A 21,874-nucleotide genomic window follows, 5' to 3' on the forward strand; every position below is an offset into this window, starting at 1 on the left:
GCCTCATAGTGGCATCACACTATTAATTATATTATAAAAATCATCACTGCTATTATAAGATTTAAAGTAAGATATACAACTAAAGTCTGGCTTCCTAGAACAATGTATGATGTGTGCATGAAGTATAGAATATAGAACAAGTTTTCCACTTTCTAGTAAAGGCTATATTACAAGTAACGGTTGTAATGTAGACAATTTCTATGGATATAATGCTGATGCTAGGGAAATTTACACAAGATAGAAGTGCCTGTATTCAATAAATGTTACGTAATGTGAATTAAATAGAGGAAAACTCTTATAAGCAATAACAAAGATGCAGTCGCCATCTGGCAGGCTGCTATATTTAACGCATTGTAAGTAATATCATAATGATACATCATGAACAGACCGTATGCCTTAGTGACTTTCATAACACAGCTAAGCTATAATTATTTTTTCACAAGCAATGCCATCTAGTTTTTCCTAAAGACTGCACTATTTTGTTCATAGTTAGGCATATGACGAGTGTAATACAACATTACTTATTTTATTGCCCTTAAAGACATACCATGTGTGTTTGTATATGTATTTTGAATTAGTGCAAATAGAGGATGTAGTAATGACCAACTGTAATTGTAAATCTTACACATAGGCTGAAACATTTTCACAAGCAATGCTATCTATCTTGCTGTTAAGTTTGCACATATGCATTTAACAACACAATTAATCATTTGAACAAATGTAAAATAACAATCCACTAATTTTACTCTTATTTTGTTTTTAATCTTTACATAATTTATAATACAAGTCTGTAAAATCACAAGATGTAAATGGTAGACATATTGCTACCCTAGCGTGCTATTGCAGCCGACTTCACTGAAAACCACATGCATTAGAACGACTTATTTTGCACTTGTCAGTTCTCCACAATAGATGATTAAGTGCTACGTACTCTTATGTTCAGCATATGCAGTGTTTTTCATATGAACATTTTTATATGTGGTAACAGTTTCCCCCCCCCCCCCCCCCTCCCCAGATAGTTTAGTTTTACTGTGGATTCAGAGTAACCATTTGTTCACGGATGATACTACCCTTGGCGGCCAGAGTGGCTGTGCGGTTCTAGGCGCTGCAGTCTGGAACCGCGAGACCGCTACGTTCGCAGGTTCGAATCCTGCCTCGGGCACAGATGTGTGTGACGTCCTTAGGTTAGTTAGGTTTAACTAGTTCCAAGTTCTAGGGGACTACTGACCTTAGAAGTTGAGTCCCATAGTGCTCAGAGTCATTTTTGATACTATCCTTTGAAAATGATGTATAATTAAAATGCATAAAGCAGTTCCAATCACTAAACAGTGCATCTAATATAATTTGAAATTTTGAGTTCAACATGGCCACTATGCCTGGCAATGCATATTTGAAGATCATTAGTTAACTATGTGATTTGTAAATGGGGAAAGGTTGGATAGAGAGAGGGATATGCCAAGAGTGAGTAGAGTTTGAAAGTACTGTAGCATCCCAGAAATACTATTTATTGCAGAATACTCAATCTAAAATTATGCATTAAATAGTTATAGTATTAAATATGAATTAATGCTTTTGTGCAAGTGACTTTCAGACATACAATATATGTGTTGACACTTCAACCAATCCCGACAATGAATTGAAACAAAATGTACCCACAGTCCAGCACCATCTGCGGCTGTGGCAGTTACATTGTTACTACTGCACAACATGTTTCTATATGGAAATCCTATAAAGTAGACTGCCTGCTTTCGACTAGAAAGCACACCGAATGCTGCATCATGGCCAGGGTGCTTTATCACCCATTTCAGTGGGTCCTAAGCTTACAGTGAAAGGTCATGTCCATGAAACATTATTATATGACTGCATTAATGTCCAAAGTGACTTGACAAGCAGGAGGGTAAAATATCATACTTATGTACAATACTGATAGGTTTTAATGTTAACAATACAAGGAGAAAAAGTGACTACTCAGAGTATAGGCGAATTTTTGAGTGTTGTTTGGAAGTTCAGCTATCTTCTCAGTTTACTTCATGTGTCTGTTGACTGCTCAATGGCTGAACTATACACCAAGTTGCCACATTTACCGATTACAACATAGGGCAGACGTACCGTGCCGAGCTCTTCCTCGTAGGGCGTCTCGACGCCGTGCTTGGGCAGCTTCTCACCAGTGAAGGAGTTGGTGTGGCACAGGGGCCGCTTCACCCCAGAGATCTGTGACATGGTGGCGCCCGCGCCAGGGCGCGGGCGCTCCTTCTTCTTGGCAGTGCGCTGCTCAGAATCTTCCACCCGCAGAGATGGCAAGTCCAACTCCTGCTGCTTGTCTGCAACAACACGTCAGTGCGTAAACTCGCTGATCTCAAATACTAATTGTTGCCTACAATTTGCTATTCATCAGATCTCCATCTAGTCTCACATCTGAAGACATTGTTATTTTTATTTGCATTTATCTGGTCCAGTAAATAATACATATACAGTACAGCACATCAGATATTCGTCAAGTCAGTGCAAATATATCTTCATGTTTACATGATGTTTTCTATGTATTAATGAGTATATTTTTTCAGCCCTAACTTATAATTAAACCACTTTATCTAGAAAATTACAACCAAAAATATGAACAAACTAATATTAACAATCACAGTTTTTAGATGTGACAAGTAGACAGTCACATTTACACAATATTTTTGTAAGTGATAAAGAATGTGCTTATAAACGTAACATTAACTTACTTAGGCTCTCAAAGATGTTGGAAGAACTCTTCCAGATTATTTAAGCAATGCATTAATATATATATTCTTTTAATACTGCTTCAATTTTTTTAGGTCATTTATTACTTTAAATTCATTTGGAAACGTATTGTAAATAATTTTACAATCCTTTCTGGCACAAACTGGAGTGTGTGAAAGTCAGTTTTCTGCCTTGTATTATGTTGCAGATTTTCATTTTTGAGCAGAAGAAAATCATTTTTATTGCATATTTATTAATAAATATTGCACTTTCAAAGTGCAAATACATGGAAGAGGAAGAATCCTCATCCTTTTAAACAGTCATCTGCAGGGCTTGTTCCTTTTTATTCCAACCATGATTCTCACTATCCTTTTTTGTATCCTGATGAGTTTTAGGCAGAATGGGGAGTTAATCCAGAAAGTGATACCATGCTTCTGAATAGAATGTAGATTAGCATAATAAAAAGTCATTATACAGTCCTTATGACAACAATTTTCAAGTACTCTCATTATATAGCACATGGTACTGTCTCTTAAATATGCTGTCAACGTGAACATCCCATCTATGGTTATCAAGAGCCAGATTCCCAGAAATTTTGTATAAGCAACACTTGCAATATCTGTGTCTGATATATGCATTTTTGTGCACTTTTCACTGTTTCTTTTGACATGAAAATTTAACGCAATTGTTTAACTTTCATTTATTATTAACTTATTTGACTGAAGCAGTTCACAACACTACTTAATGTCTCAGATAACGTTGTGTGCAACATTTCTGCTGTCTTCCCACTGATTAAAACCCTTGTGTCATCTGCACTCTGGCTGCAAAAGCTTTATAATTCGAAGGAGACAATTTGGGGAGGGGGGGGGGCACTAAGGGGGATTTTGGAAACCTTTCAGCAAAGGTGTAACGAGCAAGAGGCAGTCCCACAAAAATAAAAATCTCTTTCAACTGAACTCACATCCTCTCTCAGAAAACAGAGACGTATCAGTTTGAAGAAAGCCAAAACATTTAACAGATCTTGACTGGTAATAAGTGTACTATGAACCATACTAATATTCTGTCATTCACCCGAAAGTTAGACCCCCATCCCTTCTCTCCTCTCTCACAGCTCAGACCCTGAGTTCTTACTCTCTTCGAACTGTACCTCTGGGATTCTACTAATTGGAAATACGGTATACAACGTACATCGATTTAAAAGATGCCTACGATGAAAAACATGTGCATTTATGCCAAAAAACAATGACTTTCATTGTCAAACTGAAAACTTTTCACGTTGGCTGCATATACGAACACTTCATCCAGTTATTTTTATGGACACAAGAATAACTGTGTGTGCTATGATTAGTCCAGTCGCGTCTTGGGTACCTAAGGGAGCGTATTCAGCTGAAACACACTCCTTTATTCTGTTCTGAAAACCAATTTTTTTTAATTTCGTAAAAAAGACTTTCGAGATACACTCCTGGAAATTGAAATAAGAACACCGTGAATTCATTGTCCCAGGAAGGGGAAACTTTATTGACACATTCCTGGGGTCAGATACATCACATGATCACACTGACAGAACCACAGGCACATAGACACAGGCAACAGAGCATGCACAATGTCGGCACTAGTACAGTGTATATCCACCTTTCGCAGCAATGCAGGCTGCTATTCTCCCATGGAGACGATCGTAGAGATGCTGGATGTAGTCCTGTGGAACGGCTTGCCATGCCATTTCCACCTGGCGCCTCAGTTGGACCAGCGTTTGTGCTGGACGTGCAGACCGCGTGAGACGACGCTTCATCCAGTTCCAAACATGCTCAATGGGGGACAGATCCGGAGATCTTGCTGGCCAGGGTAGTTGACTTACACCTTCTAGAGCACGTTGGGTGGCACGGGATACATGTGGACGTGCATTGTCCTGTTGGAACAGCAAGTTCCCTTGCCGGTCTAGGAATGGTAGAACGATGGGTTCGATGACGGTTTGGATGTACCGTGCGCTATTCAGTGTCCCCTCGACGATCACCAGTGGTGTACGGCCAGTGTAGGAGATCGCTCCCCACACCATGATGCCGGGTGTTGGCCCTGTGTGCCTCGGTCGTATGCAGTCCTGATTGTGGCGCTCACCTGCACGGCGCCAAACACGCATACGACCATCATTGGCACCAAGGCAGAAGCGACTCTCATCGCTGAAGACGACACGTCTCCATTCGTCCCTCCATTCACGCCTGTCGCGACACCACTGGAGGCGGGCTGCGCGATGTTGGGGCGTGAGCGGAAGACGGCCTAACGGTGTGCGGGACCGTAGCCCAGCTTCATGGAGACGGTTGCGAACGGTCCTCGCCGATACCTCAGGAGCAACAGTGTCCCTAATTTGCTGGGAAGTGGCGGTGCGGTCCCCTACGGCACTGCGTAGGATCCTACGGTCTTGGCGTGCATCCGTGCGTCGCTGCGGTCCGGTCCCAGGTCGACGGGCACGTGCACCTTCCGCCGACCACTGGCGACAACATCGATGTACTTTGGAGACCTCACGCCCCACGTGTTGAGCAATTCGGCGGTACGTCCACCCGGCCTCCCCCATGCCCACTATACGCCCTCGCTCAAAGTCCGTCAACTGCACATACGGTTCACGTCCACGCTGTCGCGGCATGCCACCAGTGTTAAAGACTGCGATGGAGCTCCGTATGCCACGGCAAACTGGCTGACACTGACGGCGGCGGTGCACAAATGCTGCGCAGCTAGCGCCATTCGACGGCCAACACCGCGGTTCCTGGTGTGTCCGCTGTGCCGTGCGTGTGATCATTGCTTGTACAGCCCTCTCGCAGTGTCCGGAGCAAGTATGGTGGGTCTGACACACCGGTGTCAATGTGTTCTTTTTTCCATTTCCAGGAGTGTATATAAGGATTTTATATTTGAGCTTCAGTTGCTTTAGATTTATCAGCGTTGATGTAACAGTTTCCTTCGACTTAAATGAACCTGTGACCGTGTTAGTCTGGCCCGATTCGAGCTCTGTGCACTACAGCAGTACACTGCACTGACACGTTGTACGGAAGTGTAGTAGGTTACTACTCCTTGGACTACCACTCCTTCCATTCACGAGCAATGCATCCACTAAGTGAGCTACAGGTGCCCCAATATATAATCACTTGCAGCGTGAACATTCATTCTTTCGTGAACAGTTGTTTTCAGTTTTCCCTCCAATCAATGTAAGTCTGCAGTCTGCTTTACCCATATGATCACTCCACTTTACACCCACAGCCACTGTCATAACTAGCTTATTTGCACTTGCGCGTATTGTAGTCAAAGTCCAACACATTATCACGTTTTGTAGACCCATCATGTTCAACAACTTCAAGGTGTAACTGTGAGAGTCATATTTATGGGAGAGGGGGAGAGGGGGAGGGGGAGAGAGGAGTTGTTTGCTTCAGACAACTTAAGTTATCAATAACGTGCGAAAAGTTTGAGATTTCAGTGAGTGCTACCTCCCAAGTCAATGAAAATGTGGCAGCTGTGACCCTCCCACAATTCTATGATAGGCCGGCCGAAGTGGCCGAGCGGTTCTAGGCACTTCAGTCTGGAACCACACGACCGCTACGGTCGCAGGTTCGAATCCTGCTTCGGGCATGGATGTGTGTGATGTCCTTAGGTTAGTTAGATGTAAGTAATTCTAAGTTCTTGGGGACTTATGACCTCAGATGTTAAGTCCCATAGTGCTCAGAGCCATTTGAACCATTTGAATTCTATGATACAAATACCAAATAATCTGTGTTTATTTTGATCTCTCTCCGCGCAGTACAGCGCGCCTACATCCTGCCTTCTGCTCACTTACAATTTCTCCTTTTCTAGCAACATCGTTGGAAATGAAATTAAAACACTGTATAGCACTCTGCGTTTTGTGATATGAACTGGAATATCCTTACGACAGTAACTTCGAGAACAAATAAAGGGACACATAGAAGGGTGTATTCGCAACGATAATTAATTATAAAATTTGTATGACGTATTTCAGACTCGAGGTATATATACCACAAAGAGCAACTGATGTTTATTGGAGGAGTGAACCTTGCATCCCTTTGGTGAACGACTGTTTTTTCGGTAACGGCATATTAGCCAAAATTAAAGAACTATTGTTTTTCGTAGGCGAAGGGAAAGGTCTTAGCAAACTTATTGTTTAGATGAGAATCATTAGGGAAAAGTCTGCACTCCTTAGCTGTCTGGCGCAAACAATGAAGCTCAGCGGCTGCCCCCTCTGATGAAATGTTCAACGATAGACGAAGGTTTGTCATGTGACGTCCGCCCAGACGAAACTACGAGAACAATGACGATCGAAACGGAAAAAAAAAGTTGTCAGAGCGTCTGACTTCCATGCAGTGGGATCAGGCACGATTCCCGGCCGGATCTTCGGTCGGGGACTGGATCTTGTGTGTCATTATTTCATCATCATCATCAACAAGCAAATAGCCCAGTGTGGCGTCAACTGAAAAGACTTGTTCAGGTGGGGACTCAAGGCCATCAATGCCATACGATCATTTCATCCCTTTTTTTTCCTTTTCTTGTTTTCATTGGAGAAAAGCAGCAGAATGAAAGCGACGCTGCACCTTGGGAGCAATCAAATAGTTAGCGTGTCCCACTGAACTCTTGCCTCAGCTCGCTCGTATACCACTACAGATCGATGCCTTCCTATCTACATCTAAACTTAGCAGCTCAGTGCGACGAAGAACGAACGGATTAACTACGTAAACAGTGGGCGGAATCAACTCAGTCACCGGCAACAATGGAATTCATGTAAAAAAAGCTGAACAATGTATTGTCTCTAGATGTAACTCGTGTCATCTACACATTCTTCCCAAGATACATAAAGGACCAAAATTTCTTTGAACAAAAGTCTTGTGCAAATCAGATTCTTAATAATATTTATTACTGTATATAAAAGAATGACAAAGTTGTTTCTTGATCTTCATATTCGTACATAAAACGTGCAGTTTGTAACTCGTGTTACCCTCATGAACCCCAACACGGTAGAAATTCTGCCCAGTACCGCTACAGTAAGTCTTTCAGTCGTCGGTGGACTGCGCAGATGAAAATGAACTTCTTTCAGAAAACAGTTATGACACTAATCAGCATACTTTATACCGCATTGAAGTGGGTAGCACACAGCAGCTGATACCAATTTCTCATCTGATGCTGGAGAACGTTCCTCGAAATATACACTGAAAAGTGTTCCCTATTTTCTTGCTGATATGACATCTTTTATTCAGAATTTACTGTCATATGGACTCTGTGATATGTAGCAAAATGAACCTTTTGTTTCCTCTCTGCTAGTAGCAATGAAAGAGAGGCAACTGTTAAGAAATGGACAGTGGGATTCAGACGTGGTCGTGATTCCCTGAAAGGTTATACACGGGAAAGAGTTCCAGGAACTACAATCACACACGAAAATATCGAGGAACTACACAATACGGTGCGGAACAATCAGAGATCAAAGGTACATTACATTACATGAGTAGTAGTAGTAGTTGTAGTAGTATTGCGTATTTTACGTGTAGAATTAACTATGAGGAAGCTTTGTGCAAGATGGGTGCCAAGTTTGCCGAACGCTGACCAGAGCAAATAAGTAAAATTTGTTAATGTTTGGAATGTTTCAAGAAGAACACAACTGATTCTGTTCGTCAGTTTTTGTTGGTGATGAGAAGTGGGTCCATTTCTTCACTCCAGACACAAAAAATTAATCAAGGCAGTGGAAAGGAGTAGGTAATCATGCACCATAACAGATGAGTCCGTTTGGTCTGCCTGACGCCTTATAGAGAGGAAAAGTAATTATTATTGATTACGCTCCACAAGGTAAGGCAATAACTGACCAAGTGTTAAAGGAACAGCTACGAGACCTGAACTGTAAGGGGGTTGGGGCGGCATCATCATTCTTCAGGAAAATGAAACTACCCATTAAGATACTTTGGAAATGGCGAAGCTGAAGAATTACACGTACGGACTGTTAGAGAACCTAACTATTTCCGAATATCACTTCGAATTTCTGCATCTAAAGAAATTTGTGAGAGGAAGACGCTCTGAATGCACTGAAGAGGGTATAGTCGTGGCTGGAAATCATACAGATCAGCCTCTCTCTCTCTCTCTCTCTCTCTCTCTCTCTCTCTCTCTCTCTCTCTCTCCGGTGTTGCAATCACCCCGCTGGAAAACGTAGGACAAAGTGCATTGTCGTTGACACAGAGATTAAGCCGAAAAATACACTGACGGCAAAAAATCGCGACACCAAGAAGGAGTTGTGCCACATAAGCGAAACTTCGTAGGCGTGTTTCTACGTCTGGAAGATGACGTCTACTGAAATTTTGCGCCAGTCGATAAGACTGGAGTAGCAGCGGCACTATGAAGATGTGAATCAGATTTGCTTTAAATACACGCTGTAACCGTCACGAGTGTTAGTTACCTTTGAAATTGGACATGGTGTGTTGATGTTACTCATAGCGCAATTAAAGTGACAAAGACGCCATTATCAACACGTCACCGAGTTTGAACGAGGCCGTATAATAGGGCTCCGAAAGCCGGATGTTCCTCTGCAGTACCGCAGAAAGACTTGGCAGGAATGTAGCCACTGTACATGACTGCTGGCAGCGGTGGTCACGGGAATGTACTGTCGCGAAAGGTCGGGCACCGTACGGCTACTTGGCACTACTGAGAGGGACGACCATCGTGTTCGGGGTTCTGGCACATCGTACTGCCTCTGCAGCAGCAATTCGAGCAGCATCTGGCATCAGTGGCACAATGAACTGTTACATATCGGTTACTTCAAGTACAGCTCCAAGCCAAACGCCCTGTAGCATGCGATTAGCCGAGCGGTCTAAGGCGCTGCAGTCATGGACTGTGCGGCTGGACCCGGCAGAGGTTCGAGTCCTCCCTCGGGTGTGTGTGTGTGTGTGTGTGTGTGTGTGTGTGTGTGTGTGTGTGTGTGTGTGTTCAGGATAATTTAGGTTAAGTAATGTGTAAGCTTAGGGACTGATGACCTTAGCAGTTAAGTCCCGTAAGATTTCACACACATTCCCCCGTAGCATGCATTCCACTGACCCCAAACCACTGCTCTTTGTGACTTCACTGGTGTCAAGAGAGACCTCACTGGACAGCGGGATGGAGGTCTGTCGTGTTTTCTGATGAAAGCTGGTTCTTCCTCTGTGCTATCTAAGGCCATGTGTTGGTTAGGAAGAGGCAAGCTGATGTCCTGCAACAACACTGGGCCTATCCCTGGAGCTATGGTCTGGGGGTGTGATTTCGTATGACAGCAGGGGTACTCTCGTGGTTATCTCACTCACCCTGACTGCACCCTGGTGATTTGACCTGTTGTGCTGCCATTCATGACCACCATTCCAGGTGGTGTTTTCCGACAGGATAACACTCGCCCACATACCACTGTTGTAACGCAAAAACGTGGTCTACCGAGTGTCGACGTGTTGCGTTGGCCTGTTCGATCACGATATCAGTCTCCAACCGAGCACATTTGGGACATCATCGAACGATAACTCCGGCGTCATTCACAAACATCATTTTCACTGCATTGACCGGCCAAGGGGCAATAGTCATCCAACTCCATCCCATAAACTGACATCCGGCATCTGTTAAACACGATGCGTGCACGATTGCATGGTTGTATTCAATATTCTAGCGGTTACAACGGTTATTAATGTACCAGTATTTCACATTTGCAACGGCTTATCTAGCGCTTACATTAACCTGTGACCTTGTAATATTAATCAAACATGTTACCACGACAAATGTATTCCCGAAATTTCGGTACTCTACATTCATTATTTTTTGGTTCTGCGATGTTCTTCCGTCAATGTATGTATCTTTTTGAACCTAAGAAAATGTGACACTGCCAGTCCGACGAATTTTCTCCTCACCGTCGTGGAACCAGACGTGCTACTTAAAACCACAACGGTAGATGCGCTTCTGGAAAATCTTAACACGACGCCTTTGACAACACGTGGCTGGCGCGGACTGTGCTCAAACGATCGTCTCCTACAGGCGTGGCCAGAATCACTGTGTAGAATTTGTCAACAGACAGCTAATTTGTTTGTCTGTCGGCGAGAGCGAGTTACTCATAGTTGTGGCTTCCTGTTGTGTGCGACAGCGGCCACTTATCTGGCGCTGCGCGGAAACTTGCAACGTCCGCGCGCGCTGCCGCCTGGGATGCGGCCAAGTCAGAGGACGCTACTCGCCACTTCGCTGCCGCATCACCTGTTGCGTAGCTGCACACTAAATCTTCGCAAATGCTGCTTGAGGGCAGGCCCTCGGCAAACAGGAACCCTATTGTAAAACTGAATGACCTACCAAGAAAGAGGTATCTGTATAGGTAGCAAGATGACGGGAAGAGACTTCCTCGCCACATACAGTTATCCTTTGCAAAATGCAGTTAATTTTATAAACACAATTGCCAGTGACAGCAACGTACGATTATAAAATACTACCGGACGCTGTGTGGTTGTAACTCTCTCTCTCTCTCTCTCTCTCTCTCTCTCTCTCTCTCCCTCTCTCTCTCCCCCTCCCTCCAGAAAAGTAGCAGCAGACCCAGATCGAGGCGAACGAGTATAGGTACTCCAAAGACTGACTGAACTGCTAGGACAATTCTGGCTAAAGCTCTGGTTTTGATTATTAGAGTTTGTACAGAGGACAGAGCTTTTAGATACATGGACACGTCGTACTAGTCACGGTAACACGACCAAAACACAATCTACACCGTCACAGGTTCTACATTTGCAGACAAAGGAAGCCTATATTTTTGCAGAATAGGAGAGTGACTAGAGAGAGGAATTAACTATATTGACGGCTATCAGAGAAAGACTGAATTTGTGTCACGTAAAGACATGATTGGTCTCGTCAGTGGCGATAGGCTGTACTCGAGGTATTTGCTCAAAAAATGTTCAAATGTGTGTGAAATCTTATGGGACTTAAGTACTAAGGTCATCAGTCCCTAAGCTTACACACTACGTAACCTAAATTATCATAAGGACAAAAAAACACACCTATGTCCGAGGGATGACTCTAACCTCCGCCGGGACCAGCCGCTTAGTCTATGACTGCAGCACCTGAGACCGCTCGGCTAATCCCACGCGGCGAGGTATTTGTTGAAAATTAGGAAACTCAACAAGAATTGTGTGACCTAACAAGTCGGGATTTGTGAGTAGCTACGTGCTTTGTACCCTTCTGGTAGAGGTTAGGCAGCACGTCCTTTCAGTAGATCTTTATGACGTTTTGAAGTGACGCAGAACTGTGATCCTCAGTAGACAACAAACCGTACAACCTTTAAACAAACTTTGTGACTTACTTCGACGACTTCAGTGACCCTGCCTTCCTTGAAGACTATAGAAATGACTTGCACGGGGATAAAGACGAAAGTAATCGTGGAATCAATGTGAATACTGTACCCGAATAATCAAGACGAAAGAGACGCGAAGCGGCTTCCCACGCATAATGTGGACTTAATTTCGAATTTTGAGGAGAAATCTACGTGAACAGGACTACAGGCCAACAGTGGATCTTAATTAAGTGGTATGTCCTCTACATAAATCGCAGACAATGAACATGAATGTATGTCAGTGTGTATGTACATGTTGCCAAGAAGTGTTTGTTGTCAAAACATCTTTAATTTAAGAAGTGTTTAGAATTAGATGAGAGGTACCCAGGAAGACTCAACTCTGATGGTGGAGCTTTGAGTCGTATCTTATTCAAATAAACCTGCTTACAGTGATTTGTGGAAACATGGAAAATAAAAATCGTATTCTGCAGGAATGTGATTGCAGCTCTGTATGTCCATCTGGACTGGGCGTTTCCGCAGTCACTGACGGAGAATGCAGGATGGCTCCATAAAGAATGCCAAAGCCGACTTCCTCTTCCATCCTCCCCCAGTCAGAATTTTAGCTTCGGCTCTAATGATCTCGTTTTCAACGGAACAGCAAACTGCAATCTTTTTCATTCTTCTAGATCGGTGTGCAGTGTACATGCGTAGTTTCCACAAATATAGTGCTATTCTTCGAATATCAGGACAACGATCTTTCTAATGCTTACAATGAAATGTAGAGCAGTCAACTTATTACAGCGTCATTCTGTTTTTCATAGAGATAAATAATTTTCAGTAACTGACATTGCGATGCAATGGAACAGGATCCACACATTACCGCTTATTTGTTCCTTTTTATGGAACAATATTTCTAGGGATAGTAAAACTTCCAGCTTGAGAGAACACCCGCTTGTACTAGAAATATTTCAAGACTGGGAAGCAGCGGTAATGGTTTGGCCTTTTTCGGTGTGGCGACGTTTGGGGAAGCCGATATTGCGCCAAACCACCGGTCCACAACATCTTTGCTAGTGGTAGTTGTACGAGAAGTATGCCTACAACTTGCCACGAAACTGTCCACCCACAGACATGCGAGTATGCTTGGAAGAGTGGGCAATGTCGGTAGAGAACCCTTGAAATAAGTTACTTCTCCGCACCTACTCCTCCAAAAATATTTTTATGGACGAATTCTGACAACATACTAATTCTTTAACACACAATATCTTCCAGTTACCACATGAAAGATAAAAAGACTGAGCACAAGCTCGGATTGGACAACGACGAGGAAGAAAATCGGCCGTATGCTCTCCAACTGAACCACTCCGACAATCACCTTAAGTAATTTAGAGAAACCACAGCAAAGCTAAAACCTGATAACTCGTACTTCCCAAATCTAAGTGCCGCGTCATAAGTATCACGCCAGCCCGTTTGGGAACGACAAGGCCACCCACGTGCTGCCCTCTTGTCAAAACACAAAATACTATCCATCGAAACGTGAAAACGGATTACGCATGCCACAAGAATCGTACACTAGTATAAAGGCTCTTGACACAAGAGAGCCACGTGTCGCAGAACAATGCCTCTGGCGTCGCCATTTGCATCCAGTTGAGTAACTTCTACTAGGTTCGCAATAGCAAAGTAGTTTGAGGGAGTGGTGGCTGCCACAAAAGGGGATAAGTGGAGGGCCAACCGCATACTAAGACCATTACATAAGACGGACACTGCAACCATATCCGACTGGTAACCAAGTGTAACCAATCTGCCAGTCGCTTTTAAACAGATTATTTTCTTCGATTACTTCATTTCACCTACACTGATCACGAAGACAAGATGTTTCAAAAACAATAAATATGTCAAGACCCGTTCGTAAAGTCACGATCGGTGTCACAGCAAGTTACACTCACGGCTGCGGCGCCTCTTTTCATTGGGGTAAGACATGATATTCTGTTTCTTGTAACGTCTGTTCCTAACTGTTCCTCTGAATTAGTTTTAAACGTCCACACTGTAAAATCGGTACTTTACTTTTGAAAATAGCCATATAAGCTAAATCTAGTTAAGGATATGTGTCGCGACCTATGTCCTGATAAGCTTACGGCGCCAGGGAAAAGTGTAGCCTAGATTCGTAGCTAAAAGCCGCCAAAATACGCCAGAGAGCAGAGGCACACTGCTGCAACGAAGAAGCATATTTCGTCGAGCAGTCTTGCTAATAGTTGCAAAATTTCGTTTCTAATCGCACTCTGCTCTCGTACGTAAACAGCCTCTTTCCTCAAACTGCTCTTTGACATCAGATGATTGATACAAAATTACAGTTTTAATGCATTCTGTACTGCGATTACTGATTCACTGCTGTGGACCCATCCTGGACCGTTGCTGAACGAGCGAAGTGTTTGTATGCTAGTCATCTACGACCCGTCATTTCAAGTAAAAAGAAACACTTTCACCAACGGATATTCAAGAAACCCCCAGAGCACTGATGCAGTTAGTACACGCTTCCCGCCCGTGTCACGAGGACAAGCTTCACCACAACAATGCAGTGTTAAACCGTGTGTTCAAGCATAAGCCACATCCAGTCCTTACGAAGGCTAAACAGCGGCCATAATCCTCTGCTTTGTAACGAACTTTCGCTTAATGTTCCTAGGGCATGCAGGCTGACTTGAGAGTTCTGTTTTGTTGGCACAATGGCCTTTCGGATCAAAAGTCTTTGCCTACTTTAGACACATTTTTTGTATTTATGAATTTTTTCGGACGGAAACAGAGGAGGAGAGGATTGTAGGAGCGCGAGTTTAGAGTGAAGAAAAGGACGTTTCAGTGATCGTTATCGACGATACCGTGGATCGAAATTTTCGTTACCAAACCTGGTGCAGATTCTTGTGATTATGTACAGTCATTGCAGTAAAGGTCGGAATACCTGCTAACGCTGGGACCGATCCTTTTGTGGTCCCCGTTATGTGGTTTCGTAGTCCGGAGTTTAGGATTCGACTGGGGACGGCCAGTTGACTTCACAAGTCAACGCTATTAAAAGGTTTTCTAACAAAACTTTTAAGACTCTCACGAAAAATTAACATGATAAGCGGTTGTCTCGCGAAACTAACGGTGGTCTTTGAGAATGAGGCTGTCGTACGAAGGATTGCTGGAAGACTTAACACAAACCCAGGCCCGTTTATGGTGACAATGCATAATGGAGACAATGTTACTGGACTGCACCACAGTAAAATACTCAACTTTTAAATGGGAAAGCAAGAACTTCCTTTACATACATGCGTAAAAGAACACATTAGCGTAAATGAACATAACAAAATGTAAACATGTTTTTTCTTCATTCAGTATTATGTATAGAATTACTCACCAAGAAAAGTTGAACAGATGTACTCTGAGATCTGGTTCCCTGATTTGCTGGACTCTGAGAAATGGCTTAGTTCTTTATTCAGCATGCGTTTGAACTGTAAAAAAGGAGACAGAGAGTATTAATGGCGTGCAATATACAATGGAAATAATAGTAACAAATAAATAATTATTGATCAAGAGTAAAGAGGAGCAGGTCAGTCGTGAATCACTGAGTAGTGAAGATTTGTTATCTTAAACGCAATGTCTACGAAAATTACGAAATTTATCAGATTGTGGGAGAAAAGTGTTCCATTATTTTCTCGTTGAAGATCATAGCTTTTACAGCCTTACTCTCCGGCACATGCCTATATCCACAATGCAATGTTCGAATGTCTGTTCAACTTGCATAACCGGGAAATATTTATGCTGTACAGTAAAATTACAAACAATATCCCAAGAGAATTCCTGAACGAGGGGGATAGTACCATGCGTCAGGTTTTTACACAGCAGACCTTCCTGATTCGGTATTTTGTTTTTATTTTCCTCTGAGTGCCAAACGCGTTTTCTTTCTCATTATACACTGGTAGGTGATCCGAAGAGACAGGCACTAGCACTTGTTTCGAAAGGCGTATATCTTTCGTGAGTTCACTACCTCTTCGAAAATAAGGAAGGGGTGGCGAAGGCGGTGACAGCGCAGTGGTTAAACGACTTCACTTTTATTCAGAAGGAACAGGGTTCAATTATCCAACCGACCATACAGACTGAAATTTTTCGTCGTTCCCCTAAATGACTTGACGTAAATGTCAGAATGGTTTTTTTATGGGTAATTTCTTTCCTCACCCTGTTACACCTGAGATAGCGCTATGTCACTAATGACTTTGATGTCATACGGACGTAAAACAACCCCTCCACCCCACCCCCTCCTTCCTTCCTTTTTTCCTGATGCAAAGGATTCTGCGTCGTACTGTGTCATATTTCTGAATCAAGGACGGAGATCCGTATCGGAAATACCATAACTGAGCGTGACAAACCATCATGTGTAGTCTGGTGTTTATACCAGACTGCAAGGCGTTAATCTCTTGCGCGGTTTTGATCTGGGTCTGTTCTCCCTTCGTTTGTTTGGCGAGGAAGTCTACTTTTCACTTTTGCGGTGCTTGCTACAATAAGGCTTTTGACAGTTTACGATGACTTTTGAAGAAGATTATCAGCACTTTTAACTAACAGGCTTTTGAGAAAAGTGTCGTAACAGCGTAGGCTGAGCGAAGTGGCGCATTGTTTAAGGAACAGGGAACATCTTTCGTATGAAACGCGTCTGATTTTTCCACATACTGTCTACTGCAATCGGGAGACCCAGGTAAACTGGTACAGGCGGTTTTTAATATGGTTTCCAAAGGCGTTCGGCGCTGTACTTCACCGTGGGCAAATAACCGAGACATGGCCACAAGAAGTAACATCTCAGATATGACTGATCGAAAGACGTTTATACTGACAGTACCCAGTACATCACACAGGACGGGGAATGGAAGTAAAATCGGACGTGCCCCAGAAAAGCGTGACAGGACAGCTAAGGATCTGTATATACAAAAACGACTTATCGCACTTTTAGATTGTTCGCTGACGATGTACCATCGCTGGGCAGTTGTAACCGTTTAATGCATCACGATGGCTATCTTTAACTGAGGATAAATGCATGGTAATGTTCATAAACAAGATAAAAATAACACGATAACGCAGGATTAAAGGATTAGCGGAAAACTTCCGAACCCTGGCACGTTGATTGAATATCGTGAGTGAGTACCACAGGACGTGATTTGAAACTGAACGAACACCTACAGAGAAAAGTGACTCAGCAGTATGACATTACACACGCATGCGGGGGAGCCGTTATTCAAATCTCTGTCCAGCAACACAGATCAAGATTTCTGGTGGTTTAATCGCGAATTCCAGGAAACTGCTCATTCCCTTCTCTAATCCGAGCTTCTGCTCCATCTCTGATAAGCTCGTTGTCGACAGTGTTTTAAACTCAACTCTTCCTTCCTTCGAGAGCATTTGAAATCTGTAGTAGGAAAGGTGAATAGAAGAACTGCATTTGATGGTAGAGTTCTGGTATAGTATGGAGCATCTGTAAAGGAAACCACGAAAAAAAAAAAAAAAAAAAAAAAAAAAAATGGCTCTGAGCACTATGGGACTTAACTGCTGTGGTCATCAGTCCCCTAGAACTTAGAACTACTTAAACCTAACTAACATAAGGACATCACACACATCCATGCCCGAGGGAGGATTCGAACCTGCGACCGGAGCAGTCGCACGGTTCCGGACTGCGCGCCTAGAACCGCGAGACCACCGCGGCCAGCAAGGAAACCATACTCTAGGGTGCCCCAGCGTTTGGATAAATCTGGCAGCAGAAATCAAAGCTATGTAGAAAAACACACTGCTAGGATCTTACCCGGTCAAGTTAGTCCAGATTTAATTTTTAGAGAGGCTCAGAGTACTAGTGCGGGAATGTTTTGGAAGAAAGTCGACGTCGTTCTTGGGAAACCCTGCAGAGTAAATATACTAATATGGTATCCGGCGTGAACTGTGCATTATTTGTACTGCCTCCATGCTGCATCTCGTCTTAGGTACGTACCATAAGAAAGATTAAGGCCTGAAGTCATCGCTCTGTACGCTATTGGAGTAGGTCAGTAGGACATACGGCCGCACTTTACAGTCAATGTAAATTCAGGAGGAACAGGATTTAAATATCCAGCAGCAGATTTTCGTTAATCGAGTAAGACGAGTTCTGTAATGGTTCCTTTGATTTCCTATAGAACCCAAGCCCAATTCGAGCATGTACTCCGTCTCTAATGATCACGTCAACGTCGGTACGTTAAGCCTCATCTTCCTGCGTCAACCTGGGCCTCTCTCTATTGCCTGGAATGGTGATGGGGGGACGCACGAGAGCACTGGACCGGTGAGCCGCCCGGCTTTGGTCATCGCCGCTTCGCTTGTTTGGTAGTGCATGGCGGAAACGGAGACGGCAGGGCGCTTGCTGACGTACGAAGGGAGGGGTTGCAGGTGTCTGTGCGACATAAGACGGCTGCGGCCTTTTCAGGCTGGCCGGAACGCGAGACTGGAACGCGAACGAGTCGTGTAACAGCTCTCCTTGCCGCCAGTGACGTCAGAAGTGACTCACCAGAGAGAGACGCTGCGCCTGCCACCAGCAAATTAGGCAGCACGCTGAGCACACACGCATACGCGCGAACACACACACACACACACACACACACACACACACTTTCTACAACGCACCAATGCTAAGAGGTTCCTTCCTGGGTGCGGAGCTTCCAGGCGACTTTCTCAGCTCTGCTCTAAGTGCCGCTTAGTAGCCGGGAAATCGGCTGGCGGTGCATCCTCCTCTGCGTGTTAGTACCGGGTAAGCGCAACTTTCGCCAGAACTCTGCGGCCGTCTGCCGAGCTGCCTCCATGAGGGTGCTGCAACGTTTAGTGGAATCCCGATACAACGTAAGCGGTTCAAAATTTCGCTGAGATTTTCAACGCCACTGACATGCCTTGTCGGCGTTGTGCTACCATTCGCGAAGATGGAGGGGTGGTGGAAAATAGTCGTAGTTATCACCCTGAAGGGCGGCCTTCCACGGTCAATGCTAACAAATTTTTTTGTGAACGTGATCCGTCGCACCACTATTTAGACTCCTCTGCAGTTTTTTTTTTTTTTTTTTTTTTTTTACACTCAACTTACCCCTTTACGGCTACAGCGGAAGCCTCTTGGCATCAGAAACAAGCGATTAGTTTGTGAATGTCCTTCTCGCTACGAAATTCAGACGCTGTTGTAACTGTTCCTTAGTGCGACAGGCATGGTGGTGAATCATAGAAGATTTTTTTTCTTTTGGGGAAGGGGAGGGGCATATAATATCACGAGGCACTCATGTGGAGAGTCATTACGCACCGATACACTGAGAAAAAAAATATTATTCTTGTAAGTATTGTGACAGGTTTCACGTTATAGCATTGGCAGAGGTTCAAAAATGGCTCTGAGCACTATGGGACTCAACTTCTGAGGTCATTAGTCCCCTAGAACTTAGAACTAGTTAAACCTAACTAACCTAAGGACATCACACACATCCATGCCCAAGGCAGGATTCGAACCTGCGACCGTAGCGGTCTCGCGGTTCCAGACTGCAGCGCCTAGAACCGCACGGCCACTTCGGCCGGCATTGGCAGAGGGTATCGAGAAAGTCCAAAGAAGGGTAGCTAATTTCATATTATAGAGAAATAAGGGATAGAGTGTCACGGGTATGATACACGAAATTGGATGGCAGGCATTAAAACAAAGGCGTCTTTCGCTGAGGCTGGGCATTATTATGAAATTTCGATCACCAACTTTTTCACAGTGAGTGAAAATATTTTGTAGTCACCCACCTCCATAGGGAGAAATGATCACCATAATAAGAGAGAGAAATCAGAGCTCGCACGGAGAGGTTTAAGTGTTCGTTCTTCCCGCGCTGTTCGAGAGGCCAGAGGCAGACAAGTAGCTTAAAGGTGGTTCGATGAACCCACTGCCAGGTACTTAATTGCCAATTGCAGAGAAATCATGTAGACGAAGATAGGGTAATATCGCGCGAATGATCCATGCAACTTTAAAATAATTAATAGCAACCTGTTGACCTGGCAGTCAAATGGTACTATGTTTTTCGTACTATTTTCTGTTGAATCTGGAGGAACCGTCTACTACGCAAGCGGTCAATTCGCAAAATTTTTCCAACAGTAAATCCTAGATTATCAGCAGAGTACACGTCAACATGCATTTATGTAAGAAATGACACTAGAATTTAGATAAATCAAAGCACGGAAACCACATGAAACCTATCTTACAAATTCAAACCATATTCTCTCAGTTAAGCATCCTGTGGTTGCACGACCTTGCCAGGCAGAAGAAAAAGAAAGTAGTTGCTGGGTAATTGCGAGTGGAGCAAACGGGCAGGAAGCACATGATTAAACTCCCTCAGTTGACGAGGTCATTCTGAAAAAGACTTTGAAGTGCTGAGACGGCTGTCCGTGGAACATAATGAATGTTAAGCTGTATATGCCTAACACTGCAAACAAAATATGAACCAGTGACTGCCCAATGCGCACCCAGTGATTTTTGCAATTTTACTTTAACTGGACGTAGATCATGCACTCGATGTAGTATTACGGTATCTTTTAACTTATAATACGACAGTTTTCAGAACACCAAGCCCAAGTATCGGACCCTTAGGTACTGTACACAGTGGAGAGAAATGTAGCCATCGTCCTCAATCCTCTGGCTGGAGTATTAGAATGATAATTAAGTTTGCCATATTCAGTGCTTGGTTGATTAAGAGTTGATTTGAAGAGTTCCTCCAAAACCACCATTAAGTCATCCTCGCTTAAGTTTTCCTCGGGTTCCCTAAATCACATTAAACCAGCATCTGAATAATTTCTCCAACACATCACTTCTCGTGTCTCCCAAATAAGTTTTATTGGAAGCATCAACTCTCAAGTCTTTACTCCCGATGTCCAGCTAAAACCCATCTTTCCTTATTCTAAAAAAAAGGGCTTTAGACATTTTACCACGCTGTCAAGGTATATGGATACGCGGGTTACAGTTTTCCAGTCAACCTCTCCAGAAATCCTGACGGACAGAATGCATTACGTTACCCTTGATAATACCAATTACTTGACCATAAAGCAACGTCGGTGTGAGCCAACTGATTGTGATTGAGCTGTTGACATTCTCCGTACTTAGAATATTAATGATCTATCAAACACCACTGGCAGTTTTATAAATGCCTTCCTTTACCGCAGAGAGAGGACGTCACGAAGCTGCCGTAAAGAAATAAAGAGCGACACAAACTGAACGCCAATTCACTACAAAAGAGGAAAAAATCAAAGATATAGCACAATAACTCGAGGAAAATTTAAGTGTAATTTATTAGATTAGCTAACATGGAATATTAGAATTTAAATTCCTGTCAGTAGCATTGCAGGCTGAGCTGGACTAGCTCAGTTGGGCGGGTCATGGGGAAAAAAATCCAGTATTACCATCCCACTGAAGAAACTGTACTGACATCCATCTGAAGTTCGAATCAGGAGGTCTGTATGGGAAAGTAACTCTGCCGTTACCGAAAGCCAGTCCAATGTTGTAACTATGACTGCACCACTTCACTCCGTATGTGATTCTCCCCTGGATACAAATACATTATATACATCTTGAAGACGCGATGCTAAATGATGAGACTTGGAAACCTCACAATCAGATTTACTGGGCGCAACGGAAAATATAAAGTCAAGGGGAGATTCTTGGATGAGCGGATTACTTTTACGAAGGAGACACGACACGTTGGTGTCCCGACTGATCGAACTGGAGGAAGAGCGCTGAAGAATTCGCAGGCATATTGACAGGTTTGCAACCGGCAGATTGTCTTCAAATGTGTGCTACAGAGACGTTAGGGTAACGTACACGGGAATTGGACAGAG

General features: G+C 43.6%; 1 protein-coding gene across 4 annotated transcripts in view; it reads right to left on the minus strand.

The window, feature by feature from the left end:
- LOC124721085 (cAMP-specific 3',5'-cyclic phosphodiesterase) overlaps nt 1-21,874 on the minus strand; it is an 836,067-nt gene that overhangs the window by 9,811 nt on the left and 804,382 nt on the right. For all 4 annotated transcript variants that reach the window (XM_047245894.1, XM_047245893.1, XM_047245895.1 and 1 more), the window contains 2 exons: nt 15,399-15,492; nt 2,110-2,321 (listed from right to left, as the gene is read on the minus strand). In XM_047245894.1, coding sequence (XP_047101850.1) covers nt 2,110-2,321; nt 15,399-15,492 — 306 coding nt within the window. The remainder of the gene's footprint in view (nt 1-2,109; nt 2,322-15,398; nt 15,493-21,874) is intronic.

This window comes from Schistocerca piceifrons, chromosome X (assembly GCF_021461385.2).
Source record: "Schistocerca piceifrons isolate TAMUIC-IGC-003096 chromosome X, iqSchPice1.1, whole genome shotgun sequence".
Lineage (NCBI taxonomy): Eukaryota > Metazoa > Arthropoda > Insecta > Orthoptera > Acrididae > Schistocerca > Schistocerca piceifrons.